The sequence below is a fragment of the Hemitrygon akajei genome, chromosome 9 (assembly GCF_048418815.1).
Source record: "Hemitrygon akajei chromosome 9, sHemAka1.3, whole genome shotgun sequence".
NCBI classification, from domain to species: domain Eukaryota; kingdom Metazoa; phylum Chordata; class Chondrichthyes; order Myliobatiformes; family Dasyatidae; genus Hemitrygon; species Hemitrygon akajei.
In genome coordinates this window covers 111,291,904-111,315,395 of record NC_133132.1, presented here as the reverse complement: position 1 = coordinate 111,315,395, position 23,492 = coordinate 111,291,904, and the positions used below count along the sequence as shown (strand labels likewise).

The following is a 23,492-nucleotide window of genomic DNA, read 5'->3' as shown; positions in this document are numbered from 1 at the left end:
AAGAGAATTTCAGCATATTTTACCCAGGCCTCTGAAACAGGATGCTTAATTTCAGCATGCTATGTGTCTTGACCTATGTCTAAATCACTGAAGCATGAGGCGGGGAGAAATGGAAGCAGGAAGACTGACTAAAGTGAGAAAGGGCAAAGGAGACTGAAGGAAGAAAAATGTTGGTCAACACTTACCTGTCAGCCCATTAAAGTATTCTCTGCCTCTCTCAATATGAATATCCTTGATACACTTCAGTTAAGTTTACCTTGACAAGTTTATTGGATACAAAAATGCATTTGTGATTGCTGTAGTGGAAGTATGATAATAAAGCAATGAAATCTAAGGCTTCTCGACTGAGACTTTAATGCTGCTAACAGTCTCTATGGTTTAGATGTATTGTTTTATAACATGATATTATAAAGATTGATTGTTATTTCACCAATTAAATTATTTTAACTTTTATGATAGATCTCTGATTTGGTAATAATCCTGAATCACAAGCGTGCAGTTGATGCTTTTGCAAAAGGGGGAAATCTTACGCTGGGTGGAAATTTTACTGTTGCAGTTGGACCCATTGGCAGGTATTGTTTTGTTTCTTGAGAAATAATTTAATACCTTGTGATAATATTTTTTACAAAAATGCTTCTTTAGGCAAGGTGCCAATATCTTCCATTAATTTTATGAAGTTCTGACAACTATTTCTCTCTCTGCTCCTCCTACTTTCTCTAAACTCAGGATGTAACTATGACCAGCATTTTGACAGGCAAATACATGTTTTGTACTTTCAAAATTTCACTTTGGAAGGCCTCCCACTTACCAAGTACAACTTTGCCAGAAAAAAGCCTGTCCCAGTTCACACTTGCCAGATACCATCAAAAATTAGCCTTACTTCTTTTTAGAATCTCAGCCTGCGGATCCAACCTATCTTTTTGCATATTTACTTGGAAACTAATGTCATTGTGATCACTAGATGCAAAGTGTTCCCCTACACAATCTTCTGTCACCTGCCCGGTCTCCTTCCCTAATAGCAGATCAAGTATTTCATTGTGACTTCTACATACTGTAGAAACTTTCCTAAACACACTTGACATACTCTATCCCATCTAGTCCTTTTACAGAATCCCCTTCCAACTCTAGTTTAAACTCAACCCCCACCCCCTACCCCCCCCCCCCCCACAGTGCAGCACTAGCAAACCTTCCCACTAGGTTTTTAGTTCCCTTCCAGTTCAAGTGCAAACCATTTCTTCTATACAGGTCTCACTTTTCCTGGAAAAGAGCCCAATGGTCCAAAAATCTGATTGTCCAAATCCTTAGTCATGGGTTAAACTGTATAATATTCCTGTTGCTGACCTCACTAGAATGTGGCATGTTAGCAATCCTGAAATCCCAACCCTGGAGCTCCTGCCATTTAACTTAGCATCTAACTCCCTGAACTCACTTTTAGACTATAAGACATAGGGGTAGAATTAGGCTATTCAGCCCATCGAGTCTGCTCTGCCATTCCATCATAGTTGATCCTGGATCCCATTCAACCTCATACACCTGCCTTCTCGCCATATCATTTGAAGCCCTGACTGATCAGGAAGCGATCAGTGTCCGCTTTAAAAATATACACGGTCTTGGCCTCCAGCCCTGTCTGTGGCAGAGCATTCCACAGATTTATTACTCTCTGGCTAAAAAAAAATCCTCCTTACCTCTGTTGTAAAGGGTCACCCCTCAATTTTGAGGCTGTGCCCTCTAGTTCTGGATGCCCCTAACATAGGAAACATCCTCTCCACATCCACCCTGTCTAGTCCTTTCAACATATGGTAGGTTTCAATGAGATAACCTGCATTCTTCTAAATTCCAGTGAGTACAGCCCAAAGCTGCCAAATATTCCTCATTAATTAACCTCTTCATTCCCAGAATCATCCTTGTGAACCTCCTTTAGACTCTCTCCAATGACGACATATCCTTTCTAAAATTGTTAGAGGCCCAAAATTGTTGACAGTGCAGCCTAACTAGTGTCTTATAAAGGCTCAGCTTTATCTCCTTCCTTTTATCTTCTATTCCCCATGAAATAAATGGCAACATTGCATATGCCCTCTTTATCACAGACTTAACCTGTAAATAAACCTTCTGGGAGTCTTGCATGAGGACTCCTAAATCCCTCTGCACCGCTGATGTTCGAGCCTTCTTCCCATTTAGATAATAGTCCACACTATTGTTACTTTTGCAAAAATGCATTATTATACATTTCCCAACACTGGATTCCATCTGCCACTTTTTTGCCCATTCTCCCAATGTGTCTAAGTGCTGCTCCAATCACATTGATTCCTCAGCACAACCCACCCTCCACCTATTTCATATCATCTGCAAACTTTGCCACAAAGCCATCAATTCCATTATCTAAATCACTGACAAATGATGTGAAAAGCAGTGGTCCCAATACTGACCCCTGAGGAACACCACTAGACACTGGCAGCCAACCATGCCAGTATCTTTCCTGTAACACCATAGGATTTTAACTTGTTAAGCAGCCTCATGTGGCACCTTATCAAACTTCTTCTGCATTATTACACCCAATCTAAGATGGCCTTTCCCCTTACAGACTCAAGCACGAGCTGCCCTAAAAAGCCATTTCAAAGGCATTCAACAAATTATTTCTCTTGTGATTCGACACCAACCTGATTTTCCCATCCCCTTGCATATTGAAGCCCCCATTTCAATTAAGTCATTACCCTTATCACATGCCTTTTCCAGCTTCCTTTGCAACTTCAACTCCAACCCCACATCTTGTCTACTATTAGGAGATCTATAAATGATTCCCATAGTGGTTTTTTGACCCTTACAATTTCTTAACTCCACCCAAAAGATACAGCATTCTCTGACGCTATGTCACCTCTTTCTAAAGATGTAATTCTATCTCTTACCAACTGACCCACACCACCACCTATACTTTCCTGCCTGTCCTTTCGATACAAAGTATATCCTTTGATGTTAAGCTCCCAACTATGACCACCATTCAGTCATGACTCAGTGATGCCCACAACGTCATACTGACCAATCTCTAATTACGCCATGAGTTCATTCACCTTATTCTGAATGCTACGTGCATTTAAATACAACACCTTCAGTCCTGCATTCTTCACCCTTTTGAATTTTGCCTCTGTGGTACAATTTAACTCTTTGCTCTGTTACATTTGTACCCAATCATTGGCTTGTCCTTCCTTACATTCACATTACATCCATCATCTACTTGTAAACCGGCTGGCTCATCCTCAGCTCTATATCATAATGGTTTCCACCCCCCTGCCATATTAGTTTAAACCACTCCAACAGCTCTAGTGAATCTGCCCGCAAGAATATTGATCCCCTTTGGATTCAAGTGCAACCTGTCCCTTTTTATACAGGTCCCACCCGCCCCAAAAGAGATCCCATTATCCAGCAAAATAAATCCCTGCTCCCTGCTCTAATTCTTCAGCCACACATTTATCTGCCGCCTCATTCTATTCCTATCCTCACTGTCGTGTGGCACAGGCAGCAATCCTGAGATTACTACCTTTGAGTCCTTGTTTCTCAGCTTCCTTCCTAACTTCCTTTATTCTCTTTTTAAGGACCTTCTCCCTTTTTCTTCCTATTTCATTGGTACCAATATGTACCACTTTGCAGAATCTCATCACTCTTCCTAACTATGTCATTGGTAACTACATGGACCACGTCCTCTGGCTATTCACCCACCCAGTTATGAATGCTGGGGACTCAGTCCAAATGTCCCAGACCCTGGCACCTGGAGGCAACATGAGAATTTTGTTCTCATCCATAGAGCCGGCTTTTTGTACTCCAACTAATGAATCTCCTATCACCACAACTCGCCTCTTCTTCCCCCTTCCCTTCTGAGTCACAAGGTCACACTCAGTGCCAGAGACACTGAGACTTTCTTCAGCTTCGTCATTCCGCCCCCCCCCCCCCCCCCACAACAGTATCCAAAGTGATATGCCTGTTGTTGAGGGGGATGGCCACAGGGATACTCTGCACTGGCTGTTTAACGCCTTCCTGACTTTTGCTCAGTTTCCTGTGTCCTGCACAGGAATTGTAATGTTATTCTTTTATTCAAGAATGGGAATAAAGATCATCTTGGAAACTATGGTGGTAGGGAGGCTATTAAGAATATTCTTGGGATAGGATGTAGGAGCCTGTGGAAAACGATAGCTTAGTGAGGGATAGTTGGTATGACTTTGTGGAGAGCAAGCATGTCTTGCTATCGTGATTGAGCCTTTTGAGAAGGTGACAAAGGTGATCGATGTTGTAGATGTTGTCTACATCGACTTTAATAAGGCTCTTGATAAAGTCCCTCATAGTAGTCTCATCCATAGGAATGAGATCTGTGGTGATCTGGACACTAGAATTTGGGACTGGCTTGCCCATAGAAGATGGGGTGTAGAGGTAAATTGGACTTACTCTGGCTGGAGGAGTGTGACTAGTGGTGTTAAGCAGGGATCTATACTGGGACCTCTGCTGATTGACTTGGATGAAAATGTGAATGGATGGGTTAGTAAGTTGTCAGACAACATAAAGATTCGGGGGGGGGGCAGGTTGACAGATTGTGGTAGAAGATTGTTAAAGGTTACAGCAGGACATGGATCAGTTGCAGATAAGGGCAAAGAAATAGTAGGTGGTGTTTAATCTGGACAAGTGTGAAGTGTTCCACTTTGGGAGAAGAAATGTATAATGACCATTGTTAGTTCATCCTTGTCCTTGAGTACTTTCTGCTCAGAGACATCTTACCTTGGCACCTTGGAAGCAACACACCATCCTGCCATCACTTCTGAGGCCGTAGAATATTCTGTCTTCCCCCTTTTCCCTAACAAGTCTTCTATCACTGTCACTCTGTCTGACTACACCCCTTCCTTTTGAGCCTCAGAGTCAGTGACGGGGCAGTGATGTGACTAAGCTGCTAACCCCTGAAAGAGCATCCCCTGTCAACATATCAGCTATGGAACCAGAGGAGCCAACACACTTGACCACTGTTACACCACCATCAAGAACACTTAGCGTGCCATCCCACATCGCTGCTTTGGAAAATCCAATTACCTAGCTGTACTTAAACTTACAGCATACAGACAGACTCTGAGGACTGCAACATAATGATTGACTGTGATCCTTCAGTCCCAGATGAGCTCAACACCTTTTATACATTCTTTGAGAAGATGAATGAAACTACGCCTGTGTGAATCCATGTAGCACTTGGTGACCCTGTGGCCTCTGACTCAGAGGCCAATGTCTGAACATTTTTCAAGAGCATGAACCCTCACAAGGCATCAGGCTCTGATGGTTTACATGGTAGGGCACTGAAGACTTATGCCAGCTAACTGATGGAAGTGTTCAAGAACATCTTCAATCTCTCACTGCTGCGGTCAGAGGTTACCACCTGCATCAGAAGGGTGACAATCATACCAGAGCCCAAGAAGACCAGGGTGAGCTCCCTCAATGACTATCACCCAGATGCTCTCACATCTACTGTGATGAAGTGTTTTGAGAGGTTGGTCATGGCTAGAATCAACTCTTGCCGAACCAAGGACCTGGACCCACTGCAATTTTTAATCGCCACTGTAGCCTACAGGGGATGCAATCTCATTGGTTCTCCACTCAACCCTGGACAATCTGGACCTACATCCAGGTTGCTATTTATTGATTGCAGTTCAGAATTCAAATCATCATACTCTCGTTTAAACTAAATTTGCAGGGGGCGGGGATCCAGAATGTGAGAGAGGATAGCGAGAGGAAGAATAAAGGACAGGTGGGGACTACACGGTTCCGGAATATTAAGTGTGTAGTAGAGGAAGTTGGGGCGGAACAAGTGATAAGGACTCATGTACAGAGGGATGGTCTGACGGAACATGGAGTTAAATGTGTTGAAAGAATAAGTAAATTTAGGAAGGACAACAAAATTCTAGGGGCGTATAGCCCAATGGGAGTTTGGGGAGCTGGGTTAAGCACAATAGCCAGCGATTCAAACAGAAAGAGGAGAAATGGGTTAAAAATTCTATATCTGAATGCATGAAGTGTCAGAAATAAGGCAGATGAGCTTGAAGCCCAGGTGCGAATGGGTAACTATGATGTTGTTGGGATAACGGAGACATGGCTGCAGGGAGATCAGATGTTTAATGTGAATAAGTGTGAGGTTATCCACTTTGGGAGTAAGAACAGGAAGGCAGATTATTATCTGAACGGTGTAGAGTTGGGTAAGGGAGAAATACAAAGAGATCTCAGAGTCCTTGTTCATCAATCACTGAAGGTGAATGAGCAAGTGCAGCAGGCAGTGAAGAAGGCTAATGGAATGTTGGCCTTTATTACAAAGGGAATTGAGTACAAGAGCAAGGAAATCCTCTTGCATTTGTACAGAGCCCTGGTGAGACCACACCTGGAGTATTGTGTACAGTTTTGGTCTCCAGGGTTAAGGAAGGACATCCTGGCTGTAGAGGAAGTGCAGCGTAGATTCCCGAGGTTAATTCCTGGGATGTCTGGACTGTCTTACGTAGAGAGGTTAGAGAGACTGGGCTTGTACACGCTGGAATTAAGGAGATTGAGAGGGGATCTGATTGAAACATATAAGATTATTAAGGGATTGGACAAGATAGAGGCAGGAAATATGTTCCAGATGCAGGGAGAGTCCAGTACCAGAGGGCATGGTTTGAGAATAAGGGGTAGGTCATTTAGGACAGAGTTAAGGAAAAACTTCTTCTCCCAGAGAGTTGTGGGGGTCTGGAATGCACTGCCTCGGAAGGTAGTGGAGGCCAATTCTCTGGATGCTTTCAAGAAGGAGCTAGATAGGTATCTTATGGATAGGGGAATCAAGGGATATGGGGACAAGGCAGGAACCGGGTATTGATAGTAATTGATCAGCCATGATCTCAAAATGGTGGTGCAGGCTCAAAGGGCCGAATGGTCTACTTCTGCACCTATTGTCTATTGTACTAATAATCTTCGAAGCCTGAGCCTCTGTGCCCTCTGTAACTGGATCTTTGACTTCCTCATCAGGAGACCACAATCAGTGTGGATTGGAAGTAACATCACCTCCTCGCTGACAGTCGACTCTGACACATTAAGGATGCGTGCTTAGCCCACTGCTCTCCTCTCTCTACACTTATGACTGTGTGGCCAGACGCAGCTCAGACAGTATCTATAAATATGCCAATGACACAACTATTGGCAGAATTTCAGAAGATGATAAGGAGTCGTACAGGAGTGAGGTAGATCATTTGGTTGATATCATCCTGAATGACTCCCATTTCCCACAGGAAACATTTTTTGTGGTATGACAACAAAGTCAATCACAATAATTACCCGTGCTTGCTTGGAAAACACGTTTTGCATTAAATCTCCAAAAGCCTAATTCGTCAGTAACCTATACATATCATATTTTGCAACTTACGGTATTTTGAATTCCTGAATAGTTTTTCAAGTGAAAGTAAACTCTTCACTTTTCTGTCAAACATGACTTTTCTTCAACAACGTAGGTGCTGTACATTTCTCCTCTAAATTCATGAGTGACCATCTTAGAATGTGTTGTTGCCTTGCCCCTTCTACATGTGCTATAACCAAAAATGAATCTGTAATCTGGAGTGAATATTTCAGTGATGCCATGTGAATTTGGCAAGAAGGATGAAATTAGATAAATTTACTATTGGTTAAATTTACATTGAATATTAATCAACAAAATTAACTTTTTTAAATGTAGTTAATGATGTGTGAATTTATTGCTTTCTTGTCAAAGTAGTAGACCTTTTATAGCCTTAGCAATAAAGGGTTGTACTCTTTAAGTGAAATCACTGTTTGTGGTGTATCAAATTGCACTTGGCAAAGAGCAATATATTAATATGTGAGTAATATTGACCATAATACTAGAAATAAATAGATCTACTCCCCTTTGAAAGTGTAGCATTGAATCTTTTACTTTCATTTGAGGTGGTAATTGTGCTTTCAGTTAACATATCATCCTAAAAATGACGTGACAACTGAGTAGAGCTTTAAGTTAACATCAGTAGAAAGGGATAGGCAGAAAAACAAATTTGGTAACATGCTAAATACACTATATTCTAGTGGCTGCACTCTACTCCATATCGAAAATTAAATTCCATCAACTTCAGTGCACAGTAGAAATAATATGTTAGTGCAAGAAGCAAAACCAGATTTTTACGCTTGTTATAGTGAAATATTGCTACATTATTAATTAGCTTGGATAACATGCTCATATCTCCAGAGTGCAATTTGGAGGCACTTCTTTCAAGGCGAAGCTGAGACATGGCTAATAATGTTATTTGCTTTCAAGGAAGCAAATTATCTGCACTTACATCATTTTTTTCTTATGTTGCATTAATGATCATGAGATAATGTTTTTCAGAAATTTAGAGGGAGATGTTGCTGTTAGGAGTTCAGCTGCAGTGTACACTTACTGCAAATCACGAGGGTTGTTTGCTGGAGTGTCATTAGAGGGATCTTGCTTGATTGAAAGAAAAGAGACCAATCGCAAGTAAGTCACAGAGAATTCTCTCTTTCTCTAAATATTTTATTTATATAAGTTGTCATAAATCTATTTAGATATTTATCTCAGACAGCTACACTACACAGCAAGTTCAAATTGGAATAAAGAAAAGTGACCAGTTCCAGAAGGTGCTTTCTGAAAAACAATAAAGCACGTAATTGGTCAAATAATTTTGCCAAGTCCAACTATTTTAAGAAGTTAATAATTATTTATTTTGCATTGTTTCTATTTATAAATATTTCTCTGTGTGTGTGTGTGTGTATCTAAGACTTTAGCACAGTACTGTACTTGTCAATATGGAGTGGAGTCAAGAATGTTGGGAATAGAAAAAGTGGAGTGCCACAGAAGGGGTATGGTTTGGACTGTTAGCAGAGAAGGAGTGCCAGGGGTGGGGAGTGGCGTGAGTGCAGAAACACTCAGCCCTGAGTCACCAGGCAAGGTAATCTGGTTCCAAACAATTGGTTTATTGATAATTACAGAATGTGTCTCTGGAACATCCTGCTCCTTTCCTCTTTTCCCAACCATGGTTCCCCTCTCCCTGCCGTCGTGCAACTCTCAGTCCACGATGGGGACCCGTATCAGAACAGTACGGTGCAATACATAAAATCACAATGGTCCTGTGTAAAAGTCTTAGGCACCCTAACAATATATATGTGCCTAAGACTTTTGCACAGTACTATATAGCACTTCTGTTCATCAAATTAGATTGCAGTTATGGTTTTAAATTTAACTTAACAGTGTGGTCATCATCATTATTGATTTTAAAAAAATAACTAGGTGCCCTCTTTGTCTACCATAGCCAGATTGTGCCATACGTGTTTCCATTTTTTAGTATGTTGGGTTGTAATAAAGGCATACTGCATAAATGCCTCCATAGTGATAGTAAAGAAGGTGTTTTTGGCTCACTTCTGTTCATAGGTTGTGGTGAATACAAAAGTCAGGAGGTTGTGTTGTAGCTGAATAAAACATTGGTTAGATCATATTTGGAGTATTGTGTGTGTTTATGGTCACTGCATTACAAGTTTTGGAGAGGATGAATTAGAGATCACCAAGGTGTTGCCTGGTTACGAGAGTGTCAGTCACAGAGAGTTGCTTAATGACATGCTTAATGTCTTGGTAAGTCTGAATGTTGCAACAGCCTGCAGTTGAAATACAGCTTGTCTGCCTTGTGAACTCTGGGGGGACAGCACCGACTCCAGCATAGAGGCCGTGCCACACCACCTCAGAGTTCTCACTTCTCCCCTCTCCCATTGGGCAGAAGATATAAAAGCCTGGAAGTATATATGACCAGGATCAAGAGCAGCTTCTACACCCCACTGTTATCAGAATGGTGAACGGCTTGCTTGTACGATAAAACGGACACGCAACGTTCATGAACTAAGGGACTTGGATTATATTTTTTTGTGTGACTATTTTACTTGTATCTTAGGTGTGTTATATGTGCCTCGTGCTGTGCTCTGACTGTTGGTATTGTGTTTTACACCTTGGACCCAGAGGAACACTGTTTCATTTGGCTATATTTATGGGTATTGATGTATGGTCGAATAACAATTAAACTTGAACATGAAGCTGAACTTGAGAATGTCTGGGGTTGGTGGTGTCTTTGGTTATGCTGGCTGCTTTACTGATGCAGTGAGAAATATTAACAGAGTCCATAAAAGGGAGTCCAGTTTCTGTGATGTGCTGAGCTGTGTACATAACTCTCAGCAGTTACCTGCAGTCACAGGAAGACCAGTTGCCATACAAAGTCATAATGCCTCCAGCTAGGTGCATCAATAAAACTGGTTGATGGGGATATGCCAGATTTCTTTACACTCCTGAGGAACGGAGGTGTTGGAAGCTCTCACCTATGCAGTTGCACCAGGATTATGCACTTTCATCTATGAGGTTGCACAGTGGAAAACATTCAAAGAGATTGTTCATGATGCTCAATAAAAGTATATTCCAGTTAAAAATAAGGACAGTAAGGGTGGGGAGAGCCAGCTTTTGGTAACAGAGGAAGTAAAAGAAGGCATCAAAGTAAAAGCTTGTGCATACGATGTCACCAAGAGTAGTGGGAAACCGGAAGATTGGGACAAATTTAAAAAGCAACAAAGAATCACTGAATGAGCAATAAAGAAAGAGAAGCTAGATTATGAAAATAAACTAGCGCAAAATATAAAAACAGATGGTAGAAGTTTTTATAATTATACAAAGCAGGAAAGAGTGGCTAAAGTGAACGTAGTTCCCTTGGAGGACAAGAAGGAGGATGTGATATTGGGTAATGAGGAAATGACAGAGGCTTTGAATGACTATTCTATGGATACGGTGGCAAGTGAGGATTTCGATACAACAGCTATCACTAAGGATCTAGGCAAAAGGCAGGTAACTATAGGCCAGTTAGTTTAATATCTGTAGTTGGGAAAACGCTTGACGCTATCAATAAAGAAGAAATAGTGAGGCATCTGGAAATAAATGGATCCATCAGGCAGACGCAGCGGATTCAGCAAAGGCAGGTCCTGTTTGACAAACATACTGAAGTTCTTTGAGGATATGACAAGCGCAGTGGATAGAGTGGAACAGGTGGATGTTATTTACTTGGATTTCCGGAAGGCATTCGTTAAGGTGCAGCAAAAAAGATTGATCCATAAGATAAGGATGCATAGAGTTGGGAGTAATGTATTAGCATTGATAGATGATTGGTTAACTATTAGAGAATTGGGATATGTGGGTGTTACTCTGGTTGGCGAGCAGTGTACCGCAGAGGTCGGTGCTGGGCCACAACTGTTCATGATATACATTAACGATCTGGAAGAGGGGACCAAGTGTAGTGTATTTACAAAGTACACTGCAGATGCTGTGGTCAAATCAAGGCATACAAAAAAGCTGGATGAATTCAGCAGGTCGGGCAGCATCCATTGAAAGAAGCAGTCAACGTTTCGGGTCGAGACCCTTCGTCAGGACTCTTCGTCAGTCCTAACGAAGGGTCTCGACCCGAAACGTTGACTGCTTCTTTCAACAGATGCTGCCCGACCTGCTGAGTTCATCCAGCTTTTTTGTACGTCTTGTAGTGTATTTACATTTGCTGATGATGCTAAATTGAGTGGAAGAGCATATTGTGCAGAAGATACAGAAATTCTGCAGAGAGATATAGATAGATTAAGTGAGTAGGCAGGAGTCTAGCTGATGGAATACAATGTTGGTAAATGTGAGGTCATCTACTTAGGAAGGAAAAATGAAAGAGAAGATTACTATTTAAATGGTAACAATTTGCAGCATGCTGCTGTGCAGAGGGACTTGAGAGTGCCTGTGCATGAATCACAAAAGGCTGGTTTGTAGGTGCAGCAGGCTATCAAGAAGGCAAATAGAATGTTAGAAACAAAAAACCTACAGCACAATACAGGCCCTTTGGCCCACAAAGTTGTGCCTAACGTGTCCCTACCTTAGAAATTACTAGGCTTACCTATAGCCCTCTATTTTACAAAGCACCATGTACCGGTACCTATCTAAAAGCCTCTTAAGAGACCCTATCATATCCACTTCTACCACCGTTGCTGGCAGCCCATTCCACGCACTCACCACTCTCTGAGTAAAAAACTTACCCCTGACATCTCCTCTGTACCTACTCCTCAGTACCTTAAACCTGTGTCCTCTTGTGGAAACCATTTCAGCCCTGGGAAAAAGCCTCTGACTATTCACAAGATCAATGCCTCTCATCATCTTGTACACCTCTATCAGGTCACCTCTCATCCTCCTTCGCTCCAAGGAGAAAAGGTCGAGTTCACTCAACCTATTCTCATAAGGCATGCTCCGCAATCCAGGCAACATCCTTGTAAATCTCTTCTGCACCCTTTCTATGGCTTCCACATCCTTCCTGTAGTGAGGCAACCAGAGCTGAGCACAGTATTCCAAGTGGGGTCTGACCAGGGTCCTATATAGCTGCAACATTATCTCTCAGCTCCTAAATTCAGTTCCACGATTGATGAAGGCCAATACACCATACGCCTTCTTAACCACAGAATCAACCTGCGCAGCTGCCTAGAGTGTCCTATGGACTCAGACCCCAAGATCCCTCTGATCCTCCACACTGCCAAGAGTCTTACCATTAGTACTATATTCTGCCATCATATTTGACCTACCCAAATGAACCACTTCACACTTATCATGGTTGAACTCCATCTGCCACTTCTCAGCCCAGTTTTGCATCCTTTCAATGTCCCGCTGTGACCTCTGACAGTCCTCCACACTGTCCACAACATCTCCAACCTTTATGTCATCAGCAAACTTACTAACCCATCCCTCTACTTCCTCATCCAGCTCACTTATAAAAATCACGAAGAATAAGGGTCCCAGAACAGATCCCTGAGGCACCCCACTGGTCATCGACCTCCCTGCAGAATATGACCCGTCTACAACCACTCATTCCCTTCTATGGACAAGCCAGTTCTGGATCCACAAAGCAATGTCCCCTTGGATCCCATGCCTCCTTACTTTTTCAATAAACCTTGCATGGGGTACCTTATCAAATGCCTTGCTGAAATCTATATACACTACATCTACTGCTCTTCCTTCATCAATGCATTTAGTCACATCCTCAAAAAATTCAATCAGGCTCATAATGTTGTCCTTTATTGCTAGAGGGATTGAATTTAAGAGCAGGGAGGTTATGCTACAACTGCACATGGTATTGGTGAGGCTGCACCTGGAGTACTACATGCACTTCTGGTCTCCTTACTTGAGGAAGGATACACTGGCTTTGGAGGCTGTGCAGAGGTGGTTTACCAGAGATGATGGGATTCAACTATGAGGAGAGATTGAGTTGCCTGGGACAGTACTTGCTGCAATTCAGAAGAATGAGAGCAGATCTTATAGAAACATATAAAATTATGAGAGGGATAGATAAGATAGAGGCAGGAAAATTGTTTCCACTGGTAGATGAGACTAGAAGAAGGAGAGACTAGAACCAGTGGAGGTTACCTCTGTAAATATATTTAAGACAAGGTTGGATAGATTTTTGTATAATAGGGGAATTAGGGGTTATGGGGAAAAGGCAAGTAGGTGGAGATGAGTCCATGGTCAGTTTAGCCATGATCTTATTGAATGGCAGAGCAAGCTTGACGGGTCAGATGGCCTACTCTTGCTCCTATTTCTTATGTTCTTAATTTAAATTGTTTGGCATGCCTATGTTTAGAATCCTTATTTTTATGAGTTATGAATCGGTAGAGCACGTTAACTAAAGGAATTGTTTTGATTAATTAAGTTAGCGATTGTTTTACTGTTATGGGGTGCGTAAATGGTGAACTCCCAAGAAATGCAGAACAGTAGGCCAAAGTATGTGAACTACTGGAGTAACTAAACAGAATGAGGAGGAGTGATTAATGAGACAAAGGGGCAAGGTTACCAGGAGAATCAGCATTGCCAAACTGCTCTGTCACGATTATTTATTGCACGTACCTCAACTAACTCTTTCTGACGGTTCTTTCTACATGTGCACCACTCTCTGCATGAAGAAGCTGCAGTTCAGATCTCTTTTAAATCTTTTGCCTCTCACATAAACACATGCCATCTTACTTACCCTTACCTGGGAAAAAAAGACAATGGGTTTCACCCTAAGTATATCACTCATGATTTTATACACCTGTATAAAATTCTTTAATGTTCCAAGGAATGATGTCCTAGCTTCTGCTATCAGGCTGTGGATTTCTCGTACATCCTCATAGATCTTCTCTCTGTGACTTTTGCACAATTTGCTTTTCCACTCAATTTCGTATCATCAGCAAACTTAGATACACTACACTTGGTCCCCTCTTCCAGATGGTTAATGTACAGTCGGCCCTCTTTAACCATGGGGGATTGGTTCCGAGACCCCCCCAAGGATACCAAAAAACACGGATGCTCAAGTCCCTTATTTAACTTGTCCCAGTGCGGTGGTCTTTAGGATCCAGCGGAACCCCAGACTTTATTTAACATATCTCAGTGCGGTGGACATTAGGACCCGGTGGCACAGCTCTGAATCCGCAATGTTTCTGTTCATGAAAATAATCACGATCACGATTGAAAATAAGGTGGAAGTAATAACGCAATCGGAAAGAGGTGAAACGCCATCGGTCATTGGAAAAGCGTTAGGCTACAGTCGGTCAACAATCGGAAAAATTTTAATGGAGCGTGTGAAAGGCCCTGCCCCGATGAAAGCTACAATTATTACTAAGCAACGCAGTGGTTTAATTATTGAAATACGTATGTTTCTTAAGTGTTTTATATTCATAGAAAGGTAAAATATGTGCTATATACTAAGAAAAATGTTTGACTAACTGATGCTAAGTAATACCGGATATACCTGTTCCGACCTCAAATCCAACTTAAAGATGGACTCAGGAATGGAACTCGTTCATAACCCAGGGACTGCCTGTACTTTTAAGTCATTTCTAGATTACTTATAATACCTAATACAATGTAAAGGCTATGTAAATAGTTGTTATACTGTATTGTTTAGGGAATAATGACAAGAAAAAAGTCTGTACATGCTCAAACGAGTGCTGGAGAGAGAACTTCCGGGTTTCCCGGTCCGCGGTTGGTTGAATCCGCGGATAAGGAGGGCCGACTGTATATCGTGAATAGTTGTGGGACCAGCACTGACCCCTGTGGCACACCACTCACCACTCATTGCCAACCAAAGTAACACCCATGTATCCCAACTCTCTGCGTTCTATTAGTTAACCAATCCTCTATCCCTGCTGATACATCACCCCCAACTCTATGCATCCTTATCTTATGCAAAAGTCTTTTATGTAGCACCTTATTGGATGCCTTCCAGAAATCCAAGTAAATAACATCCATCTTTTCTGCTCCATCCACTGCACTCATTATACCCTCAAAGAACTCCAGTAAGTTTGTCAGACAGGACCTGCCTTTGCTGAATCCAAGCTGCGTCTGCCTGATGGATCCATTTTTTTTTTCCAGATGCCTTGTTATTTCTTCTTTAAGGATAGTTTAAAGCTTTTTCTCAACTACAAATGTTAAACTAACTGGCCTATAGTTACCTGCCTATTGCCTACATGCGTTTTTGAGCAGTGGTGTGACATTTGCTGTCTTCCAATCTGCTGGGACCTGCCCAGAGTTCAGAGAATTTTTGTAAATTATCACTAAAGCCTTGACTGTAACTTCTGCCATGTCTTTCAGTACCCTGAGATGCATCCTAACAGGATCAGGGAACTTTAATGTCTTCAGGTCCACAAGTTTGCTCAGCACTACCTCTTTAGAGATAGCTATTGTATCGTGGTCCTCGCCTCCCATCGTATCCATAACATCTCTCTTTGGCACGTTAAACGTGTCCTCCACTGTAAAGACTCAAACATAATAGTTATTCAAAGCCTCTGCCACTTCCTCATTACCCAATATCAATTCCCCCTTCTTGTCCCCCAAGAAACCTACGTTCACTTTAGCCACCCTTTTCCGCTTTATATAATTATAAAAGCCTTCACTATTCATTTTTCTATTTTGTGCTAGTTTACTTTCATAATCTAGCATCCCTTTTTGTATTGCTCACTTAGTGATTCCTTGTTGCTTTTTAAAGCTGTCCCAATCTTCCAGTTTTCCACTACTCTTGGCGACTTTGTATGCACAAGCTTTTACTTTGATGCCTTCTTTTACTTGCTTAGTTACCAAAAGCTGGCTCTCCCCACCCTTACTGTCCTTGCTTTTAACTGGAATATACTTTTGTTGAGCACCCTGAAAAATCTCTTTGAAAGCCTTCTACTGTTCCTCTATTGTCCCACCATATAGCCTGTGTTCCCGGTCTACACTGGCCAAATCCTCCCTCATCCCATTGTAGTCTTCATTGTTTAGGCAAAATACACTGGTTTTAGATCGGACTATTGCACCCCCCATTTGTAAGAGAAATTCAATCATACTGTGGTCACTATTTCCGAGAGGATCCCTAACTACCAGATAAATAATTTTACCTGTCTCATTGCACAGGACCAGATATAGGCTAGCACGTTCCCTTGTAGGTTGAGTAACATGTTGTTCAAGAAAGCCATCATGGATACATTCTATGAAGTTCTCCTCAAGACTGCCTCGACCAACTTGATTCACCCAATCTATGTGCAAGTTAAAGTTCCCCAAGATAATGGCTGTTCCATTCTTACATGCCTCAGCTATTTCTGTTTATTGCCTGTGCCACTGTAATGTTATTATTCAGTGGCTGATAGATAACCCCCCATGAGTGACTTTTCTTTTCCCTTTACTATTCCTAATCTCTATCCAGATGGATTCAGCATTCTGCTCCGTATATCGTCTCTCACTGTTGCCCTGACCTTCCCCTTAATTAAGAGCGCTACCCCGCCTCCATTACCTTCCTGCCTATCCTTTCGTATTACCTGATATCCTTGGATATTTAATTCCCAATCCTCTCCACCTCTCTGTAATGGCCACTAAATCATACCTCTTTGTACAGTTTTGTGCCACAAGTTTACTGACCTTGTTTCAAATACTACGGGCATTCAAATAAAGTGCCCTTACTCTCGTTGTGGTTTTAAAATCTTGTAATCTTTTACTCTTTTGCACTTAACTTTTCTTCACTCCACTCTTATCTTTCTCTTGTTTATCTTTTGCTTTTTCTTTGTCTTTATCCACACTTTTCTTTTTTACTTTATCCATACCTCTCCAGTCTGTTGAACCCACCCCCTTCTATTTAGTTTAAAGTCCTATCCACAGCGCCAGAGATTACCACCTTTTTGGTTCTGCTTTTTAATTTAGTCCCTAGCTGCTCAAATTCCCTCAGTAGAACCTCTTTCCTCGTTCTATCGATGTCACTGGTACCCACACAGACCTCAACAACTTGATCTTTTCCCTCCCACTGCAAATTCCTCTGCAGGTCAAATGTCCCAAACCTGGGCACCAGGCAGGCAACTCAGCCTTCAGGATGCTCTATTCTCGCGACAGAGAACTCTGTCTATTCCCCTGACTATACTATCCCCAATTATGACTATATTTCTCTTCTTTTCCCTCTCTTGAATGGTTTCCTGAACTACAGTGCTTATCATTCCCACAGCCTCCACTCAGGGAGCAAGAATCTCAGACCTGTTGGACAAGCTCAAGAGCTCAGGCTCCTCCAGCACTGTCTTGGATCCCATAACCCACCTCACTTGCAGTCATGCCCTCTTGCCCTTGACCACAGACCGAATTTGAGGCAGTTAATCTAATGGGCGTGACTACCTCCTGAAACAGAGCATCCAGGTAACTCTCCCCCTCCCTGATGTACCACAGTGTTTGAAGCTCAGATTCCAGGTCATCATCTTTGAGCCTGCTTTGACCTCAGGTTCCAGGTCGTCAAAAATTTGAAGGCAGAATACAGGGTTAATGGCAGGATTCTTAGCAATGTGGAGGAACAGAAGGATCTTGGGTTTCACATCCATGAACCCCCCTCAAAGTTGCTGCGGGCTGATAGGGTTGTAAAAAGTGTATGGTGTGATGGTCTTCCTTAGTCTGGAGTTTGAGCTCAAGAGCCATGAAATTATGTTGCAGCTCTGTAGAACCATGCTTGGACCACGCTTGTAATATTGCATTCAATTCTGGTTGCCTCTTTATAGGAAGGAGGTGGAAGCTTTAGAGAGAGTGCAGAGATGATTTACCTGGATGCTGCCTGGATTAGAGTTTTATGAGGATAGGTTAAGTGAGCCAGCTTTTTTCTTTGGAGGGAAGGAAGATGAGAGGTGACTTGACAAGAGTTTTACAAAATGATAAGTGTCATAGATCAAGTAGATAGCCAGAGACTTTTTCCCAGGGTGCGAATAGCTAATATGAGGGGGGTAGTTTTACGTTGGAGTAAAGTGTAGGGAGGATGTCAGAGGTGTGTTTTTTTTTTCACAGAGGGTAGTGCATACATGGAACATCCTGCCAAGAATGGTGGCACAGTCAGATACATTAAGAAACTCATAGATGGGCACATGGATGATAGAAAAATGGAGGACTATGTTGGAGGGAAGGGTTAAATTGATCTTAGAGTAGATTATAAAGTTAGCGCAAAATAGTGGGCTGAAGAGCCTTACTGTACTGTGGTGTTTTATGTTCTACTTGAACTTTAGATTACTTTCTTAATATAAAATAGCTTCATGTTTATTCTGAATTAAAATATTGGACCAATAGTGTATAATGGACAACATTCCTATAGTTTTGAAAACATTAATTTTCTAAAAACTGTGTTTAAATAGATTTTACTGCCAGGACATCAGAGCATGTTCAATTTTGTTTGGAGATGTCGAGCCTCCAGATGTAACCCAAGAGCTATATGAAGTACTGAACAATTTCACTGAACAGTACCAAAAGGAAGAATCACATGGAACCAAGAAAAAAGTAGCAAAAGTACAAGCAAGGGTTCGTCTTATTTTATATATAAAATTTATATTTTTGTTATAATTCAAGCTCTTTGAAACTGCTTTTCAGTTACCAGAATCAGGGTAAAGAATTCATTAGAAGATCTTTGCATGTTGCCTTCTTTGCATATTATGTCGTTTTTTTTTTATCACCTTGGGCAAATACTTTAAAGTTTTTTCATGCACTAACCAAACGAATTTGATTTCTGCAAGTTATTTTTACAAACATTCATATATCTGCTGTTCAAACTCCCTTGGTAAATGTAGCCTCCTTTATGCAATTTTATTATATACTCCACTTATTAAAATTATAGTTGGAAACAAATTTTCTGATATATAATGTAAATCGAGAATAAAAATGACATAGTATTTTAGGAGTAAATTCAAAATAAATTGTTAAAAATCCCCAATTATTAAAAGCTTAAGAAAGCTTTAAAATGTTTTCCTATTTATATTAATCAATGAAGTATAGTGATCAAAATTGCTTCCGTAATAATCAGTGTGAGTCCTTGGGATTTCGTAAAGTGCTCTGTGGAAAATGAGTATTACTTATACTCGGTGGCCACTTTACTAGGTACCTCCTGTACTTGACTGTGTACATTCATGGTCTTCTGCAGCTGTAGTGCTTCCACTTCAAGGTTCAACATGTTGTGCATTTGGAGAAGTTCTTCTGCATAACACTGTGAAAGCATGGTTATTTGAGTCATGGTGGCCTTGCTGTGAGCATGAACCAGTCTGGCCATTCTCCTATGACTGCACTTATTAATAAGGCTTTTTTAGCCATAGAAATGCCACTTCTTTTTTGTCTCTCACACCCTTCTCTGTAAACTCTAGAGACTTGTGTGTGAAAGTCCTAAGAGATCAGCAGTTTCTGAGATCACCCCATCTGGCATCATTAAATCATTCCGTGGTTAAAGTCACTTTGATCACATTTCTTCCCTATTCTGATGTGTGGTCTGAACAACAACTTGACTACGTCTGCATGCTTTTAAGCATTGAGTTGCTGCCACATGATTGGCTGATTAGATATTTACATTAACAAGCAGGCATATGGGTGTACTTAATAAAGTGGCCACTGAGTGTATGTTCTGTTTTGGATTGAAACACAGTCAATTGATGTAACCATCCCCGGAGATTGAATAGATAAATTGCCTTCCCTCCTTTTGATGGTATTGACCGGGAGCTCGATATTGACCAATGTTCTATAAAGTAGTGCAGGGACTTTCCTACTCTGTGCCCTGGCTAATGAAGACAAACATCCCAAATACCTTCTTCATTAACGTTTCTACCTGTGCTGCCATCTTAAAGTTGATAATCTTCGCCCCTTGGTTCCTCAGTTCCCTCCACAGTGTTTCCTTTTGTGGTAAATGTCCTATCTTCAATGGACACCCCCCCACCCCCCCAAAAAGTGCAATCTTCTCAAATGTATTGTAGTTCTTCTACTGCACCTTCTATTCTGGGTGTTGCTTTTTATTATGATCTCAGATTACCAGTAGCTCTGTTGCGTGTAGATTTGATTTCTATACCTCCTTTATCCCATTCAGTGGAACTATCTATAGTGAGATGACTGATAAATTAGCACTGAATCTGGCACTAGATGAAAAAACTCAGAAATAACTAATCAATTACCCTCTCACCCATTTGCCTCAGAAGGTCTTTAGTTTGTTAAAGAAGGTCTTAAATTTTGACTGCTAATTAGAATATAAAAGGATACTTGGTTGAAGAATGATAGTGAATTTTGAGCGTAGCTTTTGGTTTTCGGACTGCACCACATCATCAGTTGACAACTGATGAAGTGTGCAGGCTGAAATTTACAAGCTAAGTATTACGTAAAATTGTAAGATCCATGGATTATATGTCAATATCATTGCTAGTGACCTCCGTGCTATCTACACTATTTTAAGTAATCCACAGGAAGTCTGTGTGCTATCCTTCAAGAATAATGAGTCCTGAATATATATTTAATTGTTGCTTGACTTGACTGCCTGGACCATAAATTTTGATGATGAAGGCATAGATGTATTCGTTCATTCTGCATAATTGTACTTTTTTTATTATACAGGTCAAAGAACCAGAAAGATTCTCACCTAGATCATTGCGTACCCAAACATCAGTGAATGGAAGGGTAGGAGGTATGTGTATGAGTATTGCTTTAGTACATTATTTTTCAACTTGCCTTTATTGAGTGGGACAAGTGGGGAGTTGATTCCAATCTCACATTCTGTGCTACAAAAGATGGTCTCAATATAAAATCAGAAATTAAATGCTGCATTTGTGTGAAAATTCCTTTTTTAATTAATATCATTGGAAATGTGACATTATAATATTTTTGTTGATGCAATATTGTAGGGAATCAGACTTTGGTTAGTTTTTAGCTCAACAGGATTAGTTCAGAATCAGAATCAGGTTTATTATCACTGAAATGTGCCGTGAAATTTGTTAACTTAGCAGCAGCAGTTCAATACAATACATAATCTGGAAGAGAAAAAAAAAATAATTAAATAAAATAATAATAAATAAATAAGTAAATCAGTTACAGTATATGTATATTGAATGGATTAAAAAAGATGCAAAAAACAGAAAGGAGAGGCCTGCATACTCCAAAAGACCTCAGTCTCCTCTGGAAGTAGAGACGACTCTGGCCTTTCTTGTACACAGCCTCTGTGTTGGTGTTCCATTCAAGTCCGTCATCCAGGTGCACTCCCAGGCACTTGTAGGGCATCACTACATCCATGTCCTCACCACCAATAGTAACAGGGAGCATTGCAGGCTTAGTCTTCCTAAAGTCTATCACCATCTCCTTTGTCTTACTAATGTTGAGCTGTAGATGATTCAGCTTGCAGCATTTGACATAGTCCTCCATTATCTTCCCAACTATTGCTGAGTCATCAGAGAATTTCTGCAGATGACATGACTCAGTGTTGTACCTAAAGTCTGGTGTGTACAGGGAAAGAAGGGAGCCAGTACAGTCCCCTGTGGGGCCCGAGTGGTGCTTATAGCCATGTCTGACTCACTGCTTTGAAGCCTCACATACTGTGGTCTGCCAGTCACATATTCCATTATCCAGGATACAATGGAAGTGCCAACCTGCATTGAATGGAGCTTTTCTCCCAGCAATGAGGGCTGTATGGTATTGAAAGCACTCAAGAAGTCAAAAACATGATCCTCACAGTACTGCCCTGCTTATCCAAATGGGAGTAGCTCTGTTCAGCCAGTAGATGACAGCATCGTCATCTCCAATTAGTGGGAAGTTTGAGGTTTAGGGATCTTTTAAAAGCCAATAGAAGGAAACTAAAAAGTAATAATGAGGGAAAAGAATAATTATGAAGGGAAGCTAGCCAGTAATATAAAAGAAGATGTCAAAAGTTTTTGTTTCAGATATATAATGAATAAAAGAGTGAGAGTGAATATTGAACCGCTGGAAAAATGATGCTTGAGAGGTAGTAATGGGGGCCAGAGAAATGGCAGACAAACTTAATAAGTATTTTGGAGCAGGTGTCACTGTGGAAGATTCTGGCACTATACCAGATATTTGAGAGTATCAGGAAGTGGAAGTTAGTGTTGTTGCTATTAACTAAGGAGAAGGTACTTCAGAAGCTGAAAGTTCCAAAGAGTAGATAAGTCACCTGGGCCAGATAGAATACAACCCAGTGTTCTGAAAGGTAACTGAAGTGATTGTGGAGGCATTAGTAATGATCATACAAGAATCACTAATTCTGGAATTGTTCTAGGAGACTGGACAGTTGCAAATGTCACTACACTCTTTTAAGAATGGAGGGAGGCAGAAGAAGGGAAATTATAGGGCAGCTGGCCTCACTTCAGTGTTTCAGAAGGTGTTGAATTTAATTATTTAGGATGAGGTTTCCGACTATTTGGAGGGACATGATAAAGTAGGCCAAAGTCAACATGGTTTCCTTAAGTGGAAATCCAGCCTGACAAATCTGTTGGAATTCTTTGAGGAAATAACATACAGGATGGACAAAGGAGAGTCAGTGGATGTCATTTCTTTGGATTTTCAGAAGGCCTTTCACAAGGTGCCACACATGAGGGTGCTTAACAAGATGAGAACCCATGGTATTAAAGGAAAGACACTAGCATGGATAAAACATTGGCTGACTGGCAGGAGGTAAAGAGTGGGAATAAACAGAGGCTCTTCTGGTTGGCTACCAGTGACTAGTGATTTCTGCAGAGATTGCTGTTGGAACCACTTCTGTTCACATTATATGTCAACAATTTGGATGACGGAATTGATTGATTTCTGGCCAAGTTTGCAGAAGATACAAAGGTATGTGGAGTGATAGGTAATGTTGAGGAATTAGTGTCTGTAGAAGGACTGAAACAGATTGGAAGAATGGGCAAAGAGGTGACGGATGGAATACAGTGTAGGTAAGTGTATGGTCATGCATTTTGGTCAACAGAATAAAGATGTTGGCTATTTTCTAAATGGAGAAAATTCAAAAATCAGATGTGCAAAGGGGCTTGGAAGTCCTTGTGCAGGATTCCGTAAAGCTAAACTTTCAGATTGAGACAGTGGTAGGGAAGGCAAATGCAATGTTACATTCATTTTGAGTGGAATAGAATTTAGGAGCAAGGATGCAATGCTGACACTTTATAAGACTTTGTTT

General features: G+C 41.1%; 1 protein-coding gene across 2 annotated transcripts in view; it reads left to right on the top strand.

Annotated features, from left to right (window-relative positions):
* The window catches only part of sh3yl1 (SH3 and SYLF domain containing 1), an 86,546-nt gene that overhangs the window by 44,403 nt on the left and 18,651 nt on the right, over nucleotides 1-23,492 (top strand). For both annotated transcript variants that reach the window (XM_073056792.1, XM_073056793.1), the window contains 4 exons: nucleotides 460-572; nucleotides 8,375-8,503; nucleotides 18,706-18,868; nucleotides 20,930-20,999. In XM_073056792.1, the coding sequence (XP_072912893.1) occupies nucleotides 460-572; nucleotides 8,375-8,503; nucleotides 18,706-18,868; nucleotides 20,930-20,999 (475 nt within the window). The remainder of the gene's footprint in view (nucleotides 1-459; nucleotides 573-8,374; nucleotides 8,504-18,705; nucleotides 18,869-20,929; nucleotides 21,000-23,492) is intronic.